Source organism: Callorhinus ursinus, unplaced genomic scaffold (assembly GCF_003265705.2).
Source record: "Callorhinus ursinus isolate GAN/ISIS: 27379988/994484 unplaced genomic scaffold, GSC_fseal_2.0 scaffold17, whole genome shotgun sequence".
In the NCBI taxonomy this organism is placed as follows: domain Eukaryota; kingdom Metazoa; phylum Chordata; class Mammalia; order Carnivora; family Otariidae; genus Callorhinus; species Callorhinus ursinus.
In genome coordinates, this window is record NW_027397079.1 from 20,968,661 (window position 1) to 20,983,973 (window position 15,313).

The following is a 15,313-nucleotide window of genomic DNA, read 5'->3' on the forward strand; positions in this document are numbered from 1 at the left end:
GTTGGTCAGAAGTACCTGAAGTAGATTGTTGAAAGGTTTTCAGGCTGCTTCCAGGGTCGGAGCAAAAGTTTGTGTTTGACTAGTGATGTCTGCCATAGGTAAAGAAGGGGATGCGAGGCAGTGGATGTACTCTGGCTCTGTATCACACAGTTAATACTTATGCACATCCAAATAGACTATTAAATAAGAAAATGCTATTATCTAGACTGGCATTAATTTTGTCTTCATTTTTGCAGTGTTTTTCTGGGGGTATATAGGAGACATTCTTGTTACTACACAGTTGAGTAAGTTTGCTTTTGGAATTTGGAAGTGTAGACTTCAGTAGTGACTTGATTTCAAGCCAGGTGGGCAGATGATCTGGCACAGTAGGTAGCCTTATACAGATCAACAAAAAGAATTCCAGAAATAAGCAGAATGTTGGCTCTGCATATATACATAGCTCAATAAACAAAACTAATGCTAGCCAGAATGTAGTATGAAATGTTAGTTTGCAAATAGGTCTGGAACAATGAGAAGCCCTTCTGTAATAAGAAAATAATTTCTTTTGCCTAGGCTTCTCTGAGAATCTCTTTGTACTCTCTTCAGACTCCATTATCTCTCTTACTCTCTCTCATTTGAATCACACTTGGACTATGGGGAAATGAAACTAAGGATTCCAGAGAATCTATTTTTCTGGCATAATTGAAGCCAATAGAACCAAGGATCACAACAGAACAGGGCAATTTTAAATTGTTATTACAGCTGCTGGGACCTGGGCGACCGCATGTGGCATATCACATATTGACTCTTCAGACAAACTGTCGCTCAGGGATCGCGGCCCCTGTTGCACTGTGCTGAGGAGAATTTTGAGGATGCTTGTGGCTTCAGTGGGACTATAATAGAAAAACCTACAGTTCTTCCCTCCTATATCGGGAAAAGCCAGTCCTTCCTTCTGTGTGTCTCCTTGACTTTCACACTGGTACCCCACTCCCAGCACTTCACTCTGGTCACTAGATGTGTGGCAGTTTCTACCACAGCAAGCTGTTCCTTGGGTGGCCTTCAATCCTGACACCATCTACTGGAGATGGCAGCAGATCCCACAGGTTAAGGGCTCACTCCTGCAAGACTGGCCCCAGCCCCCTTCAGATGCCAGTCACAAGTCCAGGTTGTCAGCTGTACTTCTCACCAACCAACTGTAAATGGGAGATTCCAACGGCTCCTATCTTGGGTGTGATAAATATGCTAGAGCCGCACACAAAACTGAAGTAAACACTTACTAATAAATGCCAAGTTATTATAAGAGGGTGTAGCAGAGGATATAGGTGAACATCTAGATGGAATTGATGCACAGAGCAAGGTATGCAGGAAGGGTGAAGTGTGCATCCCTTCTGCAGGTGTGCACCGATTCAGAAGCTCTCCCATCTCCATAGTTGGAGATTTTTATGGAGGCTTCCATAAAAGGGCATGATTGATCCTTAAGTTCATTTTTAACCCTTTGCCCTTCTCAAGAAAGTGGAGGGCGGGGCCAAAAATTCAAAGAGTCTAAGCATGGCTTGGTCTTTCCAGTGACCAGCCCCCATCTGGGAACCCACACAGAATCACTTCATTAGAACAAAAGATACTCCTGTCACCAAAGAAATTACAAGGATTTCAGGAGGTCTGTGCTAGGAGATGGGGGCAGAGACCCAATATATATTCTCTATTATCTCACAGGTACTGAGTACCATATTTGTTTAGTGAGGGCCCTGTGAGAGCATATGTACCATTTCCAAACTTAATTTCAAACCCACTCATTTATATAGAGAGAGATGTAGGGACTCATAGCTAGGCAGTGGCCAAGTCAGGACCGGAACTCCGAGATCGTGGATTCCATTCCATTACTTGAAATTATGGGCACTTTCTCCACCAAACAGTTTATTGTTTGGATATAATAGCTCTGGACAAGGGAAAATTTAGATACCATCAGGATACCCACCCAATCAGCTGCCATGGTAGGAACTGAAATAGAGGGCAGGAGAAATATTTTCAGGATATCATGTCTTACAGAGAAGTACATCCTTCAAGTGAAGTTTACTAGAAAGTAACGCACCAACAGAGTATTTAGGGGATTGAAAGATGGGTAATTGTTGGTCATAACAGTGTGTGCAGCTCAGCATAGTTTGTTCCCACCACTAGTGAACTGGGAAAGAGTGAAAGTGGGAAGTGTGTACAGTAGATGATCAGAGAGAGAGGGAGTGTGTGTGTGTGTGTGTGTGTGTGTGTGTGTGTGTGTGAGAGAGAGAGATTGTACCTGGTCAACTCAGAAATTTTATCCTTGTGTATGGATTTTGACCCTCCCATGTTAGGAAGTTGATGATAGATCTGGTGCTGGATCCAGTGTTTACCCTGAGCCTGATGAGTGGCAGTTTGTTTCCGGGACAACACCTCCTGTCTGTGTGTGACAGCCAAGGGACAGGAGTATTGTGCCTCATGAGAATTTTGTCTTGTGCTTTAGTGAAAAATCCTTTTAGTCTGTTCTTTGGAAGCTGAAGGTCCTTTGTTTTTAAAGCTGAGAAATGAAAAGTATGAATGAATTTGGGATCATATGATTTTTATATTAGGTCTATAAATTAAACTCAGTTCAGTTTTTCAAAATCTGAATAGGTGATTTATTTGCTCCTGATGAATTTAAAAGATGTTTCAAGAAAAGTAAGACTGAAATCCGGATTGTCAGAATACATGATTAAGACTTTAATAATATCATTTACTTTCTTTTGAAATTTTGATTTAGCAAAAGCAAAAATGCAAATTGAAACCCAATATCCATTTTATATGAAAACCTAAAAGATATACTCTCTAAAATTTTGCTTCTGTTAAGACTGTGAAGTCCTTTCCCACCCATCCTTAAAAAAGTTATGTTGAATTTTATAGTAGTAGTCTCTTCAGTACTATGATTTATGTTAGCTCCCTGTAATTTTCAGCTTGAGAAAGGCCAAGTCTTTGGGTTCTGGGGAAAGAGAATTGGAAAGAAGGTAGGAAACTGACAGATCTCTCAGTAGGAGGGAAGACTCTGTGTTGATCTCACCTAATATGGGAAATGTTATATGGGCACAGGAAGAATGAACAGATGGCTCATTGTAGAGTGATTTGACGTAGATCAGGGAGAATAACAGCATGTCTTTACAGGTTTAACTGACATCTATAAACACTGTTCTAGGAGTTAGGATGTATAACCTAGTGAAAAATTTCTGTTCTTATATTTATAATTATAAATAAGACAGAATCTCACCCTTTTCCAGTGTGAAGTGAAGAAAGGAATCAAGGTTGGTAATAAAGAAATTTATGATTATGTGTTGAGTATTAGAATAGAACTGGATGCTTAGAACTAGGAGTTGAACATCTTTGAGAAACAATAAAAAAAAAAAAAAAATCCAGTCTGGTTTGGTGTCAGGGAATTCTTGGGAACCAGGCAGTGAGTGAATGCACCTGTAGATTTCCCCTCTGGCCCAGTGAGTCTGTGGTGATATAAAAATGCCAGTGGTTTGTACAGTTAGCAAGGGGACATGGATAAAAAGATTAACTTTTATGGGGAAAAGGGACCAGAAAACTTTCCAAGTATTTTCTTTTTCTTTTTTTTAGATTTTATTTATTTATTTGACAGAGAGTGAGCACAAGCAGGGGGAGCTCCGAGAGGGAGAGGGAGAAGCAGGCTCCCTACTGAGTAGGGAGCCCAACATGGGGCTTGATCCCTGGATCCTGGGATCATAACCTGAGCTGAAGGCAGACGCTTAACCAGCTGAGGCACGCAGGCGCCCCTCCAAGTATTTTTGTTTGGATTTTTCTTTCCTTGGATATGATGGGAAAAGGACCAACTGCTGGGTTTATACTCTTGAGTGTTGTGTAACGTGGTAATCTCTTAGGAAAAGCCAAACAGTAATGTTAAAAATCCTTATAGGAGTTAAGCTTCTGGGCAGTGTATTTTTTCAAAGATGATTCAGTTATAGGGAATGGTGAATTTAGAATGGTGTTTTAAGGAAATGCTGATTTTTTTCCCCCTTAGGTCATTGCTGCTAATTTTTTTTAATACCACTTAAGGCGGTTTGCAGTCGTTTGTTTTGTTTTGTTTTGTTTCAATCTTTACATGCTGGTACTATTTTTCAAACCTTCACTCTGACGGTTTTGACGCTTCGAGATTTTAAAATGTAGACTCCCCCTGCCCAAAACACTAAAATAAATGATGGTAATGGTGTTACATTCCTAAAGTAGCCACAAAGCCCACTTAACCATACCATAGCAGAGGAACACTATTTCCTAGGACCTCGTTATGGATAAAATATACCTTCAGTGAAAACATAATATGAAAATGCATTCTCATTTGGAGTTCAGAGTGTAGGAAACAAGCCCTGTTCCTTTCTTTGTCCTCTGCCCTTTTCCCTGCACCCAAAGACAAATTCAAATCTTAAGGATTCTATAGAAGGTTTGGTTTCCCTTTATAATCCAATGAGAAGCCAGCCATAAACGTGAAGAGGAAATGCACAATTTTGGAAGAACCTATATGAATATGGGCTACACAGTTGCCTCAGGCAACTGAAAGACACTTAGTTTTTGTTTGTTTTGATAATTAGTTTTTTGATGCTTAAGGGCTTTGGTCATTACTGGGCAAAAGCAGAAATAAGAGTAAGCAAACATCTACTTCAGGCTTTGCTACTACTGTTTCTCCATGGTGTCAGATTGTGGTTCTGATAGAGATCAACCCGTTGTGAATGATCACCATTATTTTTTAAAGCTGTGTCCTTTATTCTGAAGTCTCACTGTCCATTGACATGCTAAGTTTGTCTCTTGAGTCCTAATGAAGAACCGGAGGCAAAATCAGAGACTGTAGCAAAATGGCAGGTGCCCTTTCCAGGGTTCATGGGCCTGTTACACTTAAAGTGTAGTATTTGCTCACTTAACTTTTCCCTCTAACTTTAACCCTGACATGTTTCCTGGGAAATATTGTAGGTCTGCTTCTGCGGCAGCGCCCTTGGCCTAGGTAACTGTAGTGGACTCGGAATTTAAGAGCTCAGCCTGAGCAAAGCTGGCGAGCTCCACAGTTTGTCCAAAAATTGTTGAGTCATTCTTTTTGTGCCTGGAAACAACTTATGTTTTCTTTCTGGGAGGATTCCCATGTGAGTAGAGAGGAAAGATTGACATGCCACGTCAGAGGTGGTTTTCATTATTTAGGTGGGATTTGCTTTTATGTGTTCACTTTGGGACTTAGGTACCTCTGTTCCAGGGCAGATGGGAGAGTTCTTACCTCCTGGCTGGAGCAAGGGAGGCGCAGAACCAGATCTCAGCTTTGTAGCTACCAAGGAATTTGTATGTTATTGTTCTCACGTTAGTGGTGCAGCTGGCTGCCTGTGTTTATTATTATTATTAGCTTATTGACACATCTGCCTTGTCCCCATGGAGATGGATGCTCTTCATTGCTGCACCTTGGGCATGCTTATTACATGCTTACTACACGGCATGGATGGCCATAGAATTCATCTTCCAACTTTTATTTGGGATGAAAGTTCAACTGGACAAGATACATCAACTTGGATTATGCCAGGATGTATGCTTACTTTGTGTTTTTGTTTTTTGGGCTGTTTCTTTTTTTTTCTTTTTTTTTTTTTTTTTCCCCATACGGTCACTCTGGATGTAGCATTTACCTTGCATCTCTGTGGACAGGAGCTACATGTCTGGCACATTGTAGGTGCTTAGTGAGCACTTATTGATTCATGAAGGAAGGAATAAGTTGTGGAAAATTGATGCTGTATTTATCTATAAAATGAAATGTACTCTTCTCTCTTATTGCAGCTGGTAATGCCACTGTCATCAAGTATGAGGAAAAACCTCCCAAACCAGCATTTCAGAATGGTTCCTCAGGATCCTTGTATTTGAAGCCTTTGGTATCCAGAGCTCATGCACACTTACTAAAAACTCCTCCAAAAGGTACGTTCCTCATTGCAGAGAGTTAAATTTTAGCAGTGAGGTTCATAGGACATTGAATGGTTATTTACAAAGAGTCTGTCTGAAAAAAGACATACTACATTTTTACCGTAAAGGGATCTTCTCAGAGTCCGTAGGTTCTGTAGTTAAAATTTGATGCCTATAAATCAAGAGATAAAACACGGGTATAAGGTAAAAATAAATGAGACTTCCAGAGTTAAATTATTCTAAGATAGTGATCTAGAACATTGAGATAGAAATGAATAATTTACTTCCCACCTTTGGTCCAAACCATGCTCTTTTTTTTTTTCTGTTCTTTCTTCTCTCCTTCTTTGTATTACTCACTAATTGCTTTGGCTATGAAGAACTTTCAGGTTTACAGAATGTGTGGTATATACTTAATATACAATGTTTTCATGCAGCTTTATCACCAAATCTGAAGTGGATTTTCAAGCACATTAGAAGTTGGATTCGTGCTTAGTGAATTGAAAGACTGCTTAACTGAAAGAATTATGAATGAGAAACTTGAAGTAGAATATGTGACCCATATTAGAGGTGGTGTGTGTTAGTTTTTTAAGAAAAGTATTTTATTTACACTATTAGTAATCTCAGCTACTATAGTTACTCTGGGATATATCCATCTTACCAGTAACAGGAAAAGTATTTTCCAGTATTCCAGTTTTAACAGAAGGAAATTGCTTAGTTACAGAGTAAGAAACAATCAATGATTTTGGCAGGCAGGGGGGAAATAAAAAATATGTATATCCCTTACCCTGGTATCTAGGTTAAGATATATCTAATGAATTTTTTGGTTTCTATTAGTCATAAAAACAAAGGAAAAATAGATTGCAAGTATATTCTTAATAGACAATTTCAATTAGAAAACAGGAGTTTAATGAAAGCAACACAATGGTTTGTGTGAGTGAACTGATGAGGCAAGAGAAGTATGCAAAACTGGTCAGATAACATTGTCAAATGTGACTGAAGAATATCTGCCTTGATGATACCATTTACAAGCAGTCATTCGACTTTCACACAACTCAGTTTTACCTTACATTCAAGGGAAATTACAGGTCAGTAGGTTATACTCCTGAGTTGTAGTCAAGAACCCCTTTTCTTGGCCTGTAAGAATTAGCCTTTTTATTTTATTTTTTTGAAGATTTTATTTATCCATTTGACAGATATCGAGAGAGAGAGCGAGAGAGCACAGGCAGGGGGAGCAGCAGGCTGAGGGAGAGGGAGAAGCAGACTCCCCACTGAGCAGGGAGCCCAACGTGGGGCTCAGGCCCAGGACCCCGGGATCATGACCTCAGCCACCCAGGCGCCCCTTAAATAAGTTTCTAATGCATTAGATTGCCCATTGCTGGAATGACATTCTTGCTGGAATGACATCAGTATCTGAATCTGCAGTTTTTATTGATGATGATAAAGCCCCAGCATCTACCTATATACCAGTAACTGAAAAGGGATGTTAAACTTTGATGCTAAATAACTTCGAGAATTGGAACTCTGTGATTCCACAGATAACTTTATGGAATAGGGAACTCCAGTTTTCTAATACGTCTTGCTGTTGAATTTGCAAGCTTTTGTATCACAAACATTTTACTTGAGTGGGGATGAACGATTTTCATTTATAATGGCCACAGATTTTTTTTAAAAGATTTTATTTATTTATTTTTTTATTTATTTTTTTTTTTATATATATATATAGAGAGAGAGAGAGAGAGAGAGAGAGATTGAGAATGACAGACAGAGGGAGGGAGCGCAGTAGGAGGGGGAGAGGGAGAGAGAATCTCAAGCGGACTCCTAAGCATAAAGCCTGACATGGGGCTCGATCTCGTGACCCTGAGATCATGACCTGAGCTGAAACCAAGAGTCCGACACTTAACCAGCTGAGCCACCCAGGTGCCCCTAATGGCCACATATTTTAAGAGATTATGGTCTCTGTGAAATTCTACAGATAGGTAGAATGTGGCAGCTATTCTAACTAGTAATCTGCAAATGATGATGCTCTATAAATGACCATCTCTGGTCAAGTAGAAGCACTCCTTGTTTTCTTCTAGTGACTTATCTTTGTAGCTCTGTATGTATTACCACTACTTGTATTTTTGGTCAGATTTATTCATGTATAATTGACAAATAAGATTGTAGTATACTTGGTGATTTGATACACATACACATTGCAAAAGGATCCGCTGGTTGTGTTTCATATTGTGTCAGTTTGGAGAAGCAGCTTCAGTATTCCTTCCATCCTAGCTGAATAGCAAGTGAATTGGATTTAATGCCTGGCAATTTAGAAATCACACACTAGGGACTGCCTTTCATAAATACCCTGCCTATTTTGCTCTGTCAGCAGTGGAATGGCATCAACTGTGTAATATGGGTGTAAATTCAGTACTGTTAACATTTGCACTCTGACTGTTCTTGACTGAAAAAATACTCTAGTTTTCCTATCATATTTAATTTGTGACAATGAATTCATATCACCCTTAAACACTCATCCTGATGTTATCTGGAGTATCATTTTATACCTAGAATATACTTGATAAAGTTAATTGTATTTCAGTGGTATTTCTCATCTGGAACCCAAAATTTAGATAATGGATTGTTTTTGAAAATATTTTTTAAATGGCTAATTTTTGTGTGCTATTTCACTCAAAACGTGTAATTTACAAATATTTCTTTTAATTTTTAGGTCCCTCGAGAAAAATATTTACAGCTTTTAATGTGGGTAAGTGACAACTTTAAATATGGAGGAAGAAAAAAAAGAATCTTTTTGTAAAGTCATGTTATCATTGCAAGTATTTAAATATATTTACAGTGTTTTTTTTCACTATTTTGCTTAAAACAGAATTTCAGGTGTGGCACAAACTTAGCTGCTTGTGACTTGGATCAGCATAGGTTAAAACTTGGTCAGCATGATTAACAAGCAATCAGACAGAAAAGGACATTTTATTAATAACAGATAATTTTAGTTTTTTAAAATGATTTTTTAAATGTGATCTAAAATGGAGAATATACTTTTTTCTACAATAAATGCTTTTTTAAAATTGTATAGTCTTCCATTGCTAAATCTCAGCATCAGGTTTTAACACCTTTTAACGGTTCAGATTAACATTTTTCTGTTCTTTTTTACACTTCTACTGAACAAACTTGCGTCGGTCTTTAAAACAGTTTCACCCATTTGAAGCACAACTGGGAGTTTAAAGGTTTTGTCTCTTGAGAAGCCATAAAGACTCATGAAATGTATTCACCACAGTTCCTATATTTGATCTATAGCTAACCAGGCCCCCATATACTACTGCATTCTCTCATTTAATATTCATTTGTAAGACAGTTATGTAGCTTCTAAATGCATTGAAGATTAGAACAGCAATTCAAAAGGGAGAAAGGACTTATAGCACATTGACTACAGTTTATCATTCTTGTGACCATGTTTGGTGCTAAGGGTACATTAGTGAGCCAGAGATGAACAAGGGCCTTCTCTTCAGGAAGCTAGGCAGGTACAAGTTTGTGAGGCCCTGAATTTAGGAAGTAATTAAAGAAAGTAGGGTTGATATATTAATAAAGGGAATAACTAATATCCTTGATGTTTCCAAGCTGTGTCCAGTTTCTCAGCTTAATCAAACAGGGATATGTAAGGGAATTATATCATAATTGTTAACCTTTTGTAAGTTCTTAAAACTAAGGAAGACTCAACCATCCAGAGTGATTTAAATTCTAAAGGTTCCCAATAGCCTGAGTTGGAATATATTTTTACTATATCTTTCCTAATTTTAAAAAAACACAAAAACTATTCTATACACATTGAGATTTTTATTTTCTTTTGTTTTAAATTTCTAGTACATCCTGGCATTTGGGAGAATAAGAGAGCTAGCTAATATACTGTAGAGTGATTTTATATTAGAAAATCAGATGACCTTTAATAGGAAACTAGATGGTATAACTCTATTTAACTGAGAAACTTCCAGAATGTTTTCCGAAGTGACTGCACCATTTTACATTTCCACCACAGTGTATGAGGGGTCTAGTTCCTTCACATTCTTGCCAACACTTGATTTTATCTTTCTTTCTTATAGTCATTTTAATAGGTATGAGGTGGTTTTGATTTGCATTTCCCTGATGGCTAATAATGTTGAGCATCTTTTCATGTGTTTATTGGCCATTTGTAGGTCTCCTTTGGGGAAACATTTATTCAAATCTTTTGCCCATTTAAAAATTATCTGTATTATTGAATTGTAGGAGTTCTTTATATATAACCTAAGTAACCAGATCCTTATCAGAAAGATGATTTGCAAATATTTTCTTCCACTCTTTTCACTTTCTTAATAGCGCTATTTGAAGCACTAATATTTCCAATTTTGGTGAGGTCCAATTAATTGATTTCTTCTTCTGTCACTTAAGCCTTTGTTGTTGTTGTTTTAATTGAAGTATAGTTGACATACAATATTTCAGGTATAGGATACAGTGAGCATTTATATACATAGCAAAATGATCACAATAAGTCTGTTACCACACAAAATTATTAAAATATCATTGACTATATTCCCAATGCTGTACTTAACATGCCTGTGAAGTTTTTATTTTATAACTGGAAGTTCATACCTTTTAATCTATTTGCCCATTCCCCCACCTGTTTGCCCATTCCCCCACCACCTTTTCCTCTGGCAACCACCACTTGGTTCTTATACAGTTGACCCCTGAAAAACATGGGTTTGAACTGCATGGGTCCGCTTATACATGGACTTTTTTCAATAAATATAGTACAGTACTCTAAATGTGTTTTCTTTCCTTATGATTTTCTTATTAATGTTTTTTCTCTAGCTTACTTCATTGTAAGAATATAGTATATAATACATATAGCCTACAAAATGTGTGTTACTACACTCTTTGTTATCAGTAAGCCTTCCAGTCAATAGTAATAGTTAAGTTTTAGGGGAGTCAAAAGTTGTATACAGATTTTCAACTGAGGGGGAGTGTCAGCACCCCTAACTCCTGGATTTCTCAAGCCTCAACTGAATTTGAGTCTTATTTGTTCATTTCTTTTGTTTTTTCGATTCCACATGTAAGTGAGATCACATGGTATTTGTCTTTACCTGTCTGACTTGTTTCACTTAGGATAATACCCTCTAGGCCCATCTATGTTATTGCAAATTGCAAAATCTCATTCTTTTTTATGGCTAACTAATATTCTATTGTGTATCTATACCACATACTCTTTATCCATTCATTTATCGATGGACATGTAGGTTACTTCCACTTGGATATTGCAAATAATGCTGCACTGAACATAGGGGTGCATATATATATTCGAATTAGTGTTTTCATGTTCTTCAGATAAATATCCAAAAGTGGAATTGCTAGATTATATGGTATCTCTATTTTTTATTTGTTGAGGAACCACCATAATGTTTTCCATAGTGGCCTCACCAGTGAACATTCCCACCAGTGGTGTATGAAGGTTTTCTTTTCCTCACATCCTCACCCACACTTGCTATTTCTTGCCTTTTCAATAAGAGCCATTCTGATGGGTGTAGGGTAATATCTCATAGAGGTTTTGACTTGTATTTCCCTGATGATTAGTTATGTTGAACATCTTTCCATGTATCTGTGGTCCGTCTATTATATGTCTTTGGAAAAATGTCTATTCAGTTCCTCTGCCCATTTTTTAATAGGACTCTTGGTTTTGTTTCATTTTTGGTGTTGAGTTGTGTAAGTTCATCATATATTTTGGATATTAACTCATTATTGGATATATCATTTGCAAATACCTTCTCCAATTCAGTGGGTTGCCTTTTCATTTTTTAATGGTTTCCTTTACTGTGCAAAGCTTTTTAGTTTGATACAGGTCTCATTATTTATTTTTTCTTTTATTTCCCTTTGCTGAGGAGACAGATTCAAAAAATATCGATAAGACTATGTTTTCTTTTAGTTTTATTGTTTCAGGTCTTACATTTAGGTCTTTAAACCATTTTGGGTCGACTCCTGGTAATGTTTTGAATAAAGGTGATGACCGTGGGCAACCTTGTCTTAGTCCTGCTCTTAGAGGAAAAACTTACAGTTTTTTACTGTTGAGTATGATGTGAGCTGTGAGTTTGTCATACATGGCCTTTCTTATGCTGAGGTATATTCCCTGTATAACCATTTTCTTGAGAGTTTTTATCATAAATCGATGTTAAATTTTGTCAGGTGCTTTTTCTGCATCTATTGAGACAATCATTGGATATTTATCCTTCATTTTGTTAAGGTGGTGTATCATGTTGATTGATTTGTGGATGTTGATCCACCATTGCACATCTGGAATAAATCTCACTTGATCATGGTGTATGATCCTTTTGATGTATTGTTGAATTTGGTTTTCTAACATACTGTTGAGGATTTTTGCATCAGTGTTCACCAGGGATGTTGGCCTGTACTTTTAAGGCTACTGTTTCCTTACTGATTTTTGTCTGAATGATACCTACTTACGTAAGTGGAGTGTTAAAAGTCCCCTGATATTATACTATTGTCAATTTCTCCCTTTATGTCTGTTAATATTGGCTTTGTCTCTTTAGGTGCTCCTATGTTGGGTGCATTGATGTTTATAATTTTTTAAATTGTTTTTGTTGGATTGATCCCTTTATTGTTTTGTAATTCCCTTCTTTGTTAGTCTTTGTTGTAAAGTCTACTTTGTCTGATATGAGTATTGCTATCCCAGTTTCCTTTTTGTTTCTATTTGCGTGGTATATTTTTTTTTCTATCCTTCACTTTTAGTATGTGTGTCCTTAGGTCTGAAGGGAGTCTTTTGTAGGCAACATATAGATGGGTCTTTTTTTTTTTTTTCATCCATTCAACTAGCCTATGTCTTTGATTGGAGCATTTAGTCCATTTACATTCAAAGTAATCATTGGGATGTATGTATTATTGCCATTTTGTTTTCTGATTGTTTTTGTAGTTCTTTTCTGTTGCCTTCTACTTCTCTTGCTCTCTTCCCTAGTGTTTTGATGATATTTAGTCTTCTGATTTTTTTCTCTGTGTTTTTTGCTTATCTCTTATAGGTCTTTGGTTTGTGGTTATTGTGAGATTTATATATAACACCCCATATATATATATATGTGTGTGTGTGTGTGTATATATATATATAGCAATTTATATTAAGTTGGTGGTTACCTAAGTTTGAACATTTTAAGCACTACATTTCTACTCCCTCTCTTTCAGTGTTTGATGTACTTGATGTCATATTTTACATCTTTATTTTGGTATATCTAAAATAATTATTGTGGATACAGTTGATTTTACTGCCTTTGTCTTTTAATCTTTATACTATTTTTATAAGTGATTGACCCACTATCTTTACCATATGTGTGCTTTTACCAGTGAGAGTTTTTTTCTTTCATTATTTTCTTCTGGTTATGACCTTTTCTTTTTTTTTCCTTAAGATTCATTTATTTTAGAGAGAGAGCAAGCATGTGTGAGCAGGGGGAGGGGCAGAGGGAGAAGAAGAGAGAGAATCTCAGAGTGCAGAGCCTGACGCAGGGCCAATCCCACAACCCAAGGTCATGACCTGAGCCAAAATCAAGAGTCGGACACTTAACTGAGCCACTCAGGTACCCCATGACCTTTTCTGCTTAAAGAGGTCTCTAACATTTCTTGTAAGACCAACTTCATGGTGATGAACTCCTTTGACTTTTGTTTGGGAAACTTTATCTCTTCTTCAGTTCTGAATGATTATCTGGCTGGGGAGAGTCTTCTGGTTGTAGAATTTTTTTCTTTTTGGACTTTGAATATAGCATGCCACTTTCTTCTGACCTGCAGTTTCTGTTGCCAAGTCAGCTGATAGTCTAATGGTGGTTCCCTTGTATGTAACTAATTGCTTTTCTCTTGCTGCTTTTAAGATTCTCTCCTTATCTTTCATTTTTTTAAAAGATTTTATTTTTAAGTAATCTCTACAGCCAACATGGGACTTGAACTCTCACCTCCAAGATCGAGAGTTGCATGCTTTACCCACTAAGCCAGCCAGGTGCCCCTCCTTATCTTTCATTTTTTACATTTAATTATTAATGTGTTTTCTTGTCAACCTCTTGGGGTTCCTCTTGTTTGGGGCTCTCTGTGCTTGCTGGACCTGGATGTCTGCTTCCTTCCCCAGGTTAGAAAAGTTTTGAGCCATTATATCTTCAAATAGGTTTTCTGTCCCTTTCTCTGTCATTTCTCCTTCTGAGATCCCAGAACACAAATGTTAGTATGCTTGATATTATCATATAGGCTTCTTAAACCATCGTCATTAAAAAATGTTTTTTTTTTGGCTATTGAACTTTGATCATTTCCACTCCTCTGTCTTCCAGATCACTAATCCATTTTTCTGCATTCTCTAATCTGTTGGTTCTCTCTAGTGTATTTTTCATTTCAGTTATTGTATTCTGAACTACAGTTTTTTTTAATGTTAGCTATCTCCTTGTTGAAGTTCTCCCTCAGTTCCTCCATACTTCTGTTAGATGCATTTATGAACATTATTTTGATCTATCAGATAGATGCCTTATCTTTCATTTAGTTCTTTTTCTGAGGTTCTGTCTTGTTTTTTTGTTTGAAACATATTCCTATCTCCTTGTTTTGCCTATGTTCGTTTCTACGTATTAGGTAGATCAGTTATGTCTTCTGGTCTTGAAGGATTGGCTTTATGTAGAAAGTATCCTATTGGGCCCGGAAGCACAATCCCCCCTGGTCATCAGAGTCAGGCATTCCATGGTGTTTCCTTTTTTGGGCTCTGTGTTCATTCCTCTTTCATTTGATCACGACTCTTGTGGACAAACCAGTGGGTAGGGCTGGTCCCCCTCCAATTCCTTGCAGGAGCTGCTTTAGCAGGGCATCATTCTGTCTGAGGCTGCCTGCTGGTGTTGCATGTAAAAGCTTCTTGGGTCGTGCGGTGAGACTGGTCCCATCAGGGTTCTCCTGCTGGGTGAGGTAGGGCTGGAGCCACTTTGTCTTCTGTTATGGGTGTGTTGAAGATGGCACATCCACAGAGGAGTATGGGGCAGGGCGAGTAGTGCTGGTAGTATAGATGGAGAGTGTTAGAACTGGTACCCACCAGTGTTAGGCCAGCTTAGACAGGAGGGCAAAAAATGGCACCAGCTAGCACTTCTGTCATGGAGAAGTTCCTGCAGATCCCTGCCCCTTCAGCACATACCCTAAAATTAGTCAGCAAATCTCATTCTTGTGTGGCCCAGGTGCTTTTCAAACTGCTGCTTTGCTATGTCTCAGAGCAAGTAAGTTTGTGCACAGGCCTTTTAAGAATGGAGTCTTGGTTTTCTGTAGCCCTCCAGTTCTCCCAGAGTTAAACCTCATTGATTTTCAATGAGGGACTCGTTTCCGGGTGCCGGGCCCTCAGGGTGGAGGTGCCCAATGTGGG

General features: G+C 37.8%; 1 protein-coding gene across 5 annotated transcripts in view; it reads left to right on the top strand.

Moving 5' to 3' along the window:
- The window catches only part of MTUS1 (microtubule associated scaffold protein 1), a 166,471-nt gene that overhangs the window by 89,851 nt on the left and 61,307 nt on the right, over positions 1-15,313 (top strand). For all 5 annotated transcript variants that reach the window (XM_073902364.1, XM_073902366.1, XM_073902363.1 and 2 more), the window contains 2 exons: positions 5,800-5,934; positions 8,627-8,662. In XM_073902364.1, the coding sequence (XP_073758465.1) occupies positions 5,800-5,934; positions 8,627-8,662 (171 nt within the window). The remainder of the gene's footprint in view (positions 1-5,799; positions 5,935-8,626; positions 8,663-15,313) is intronic.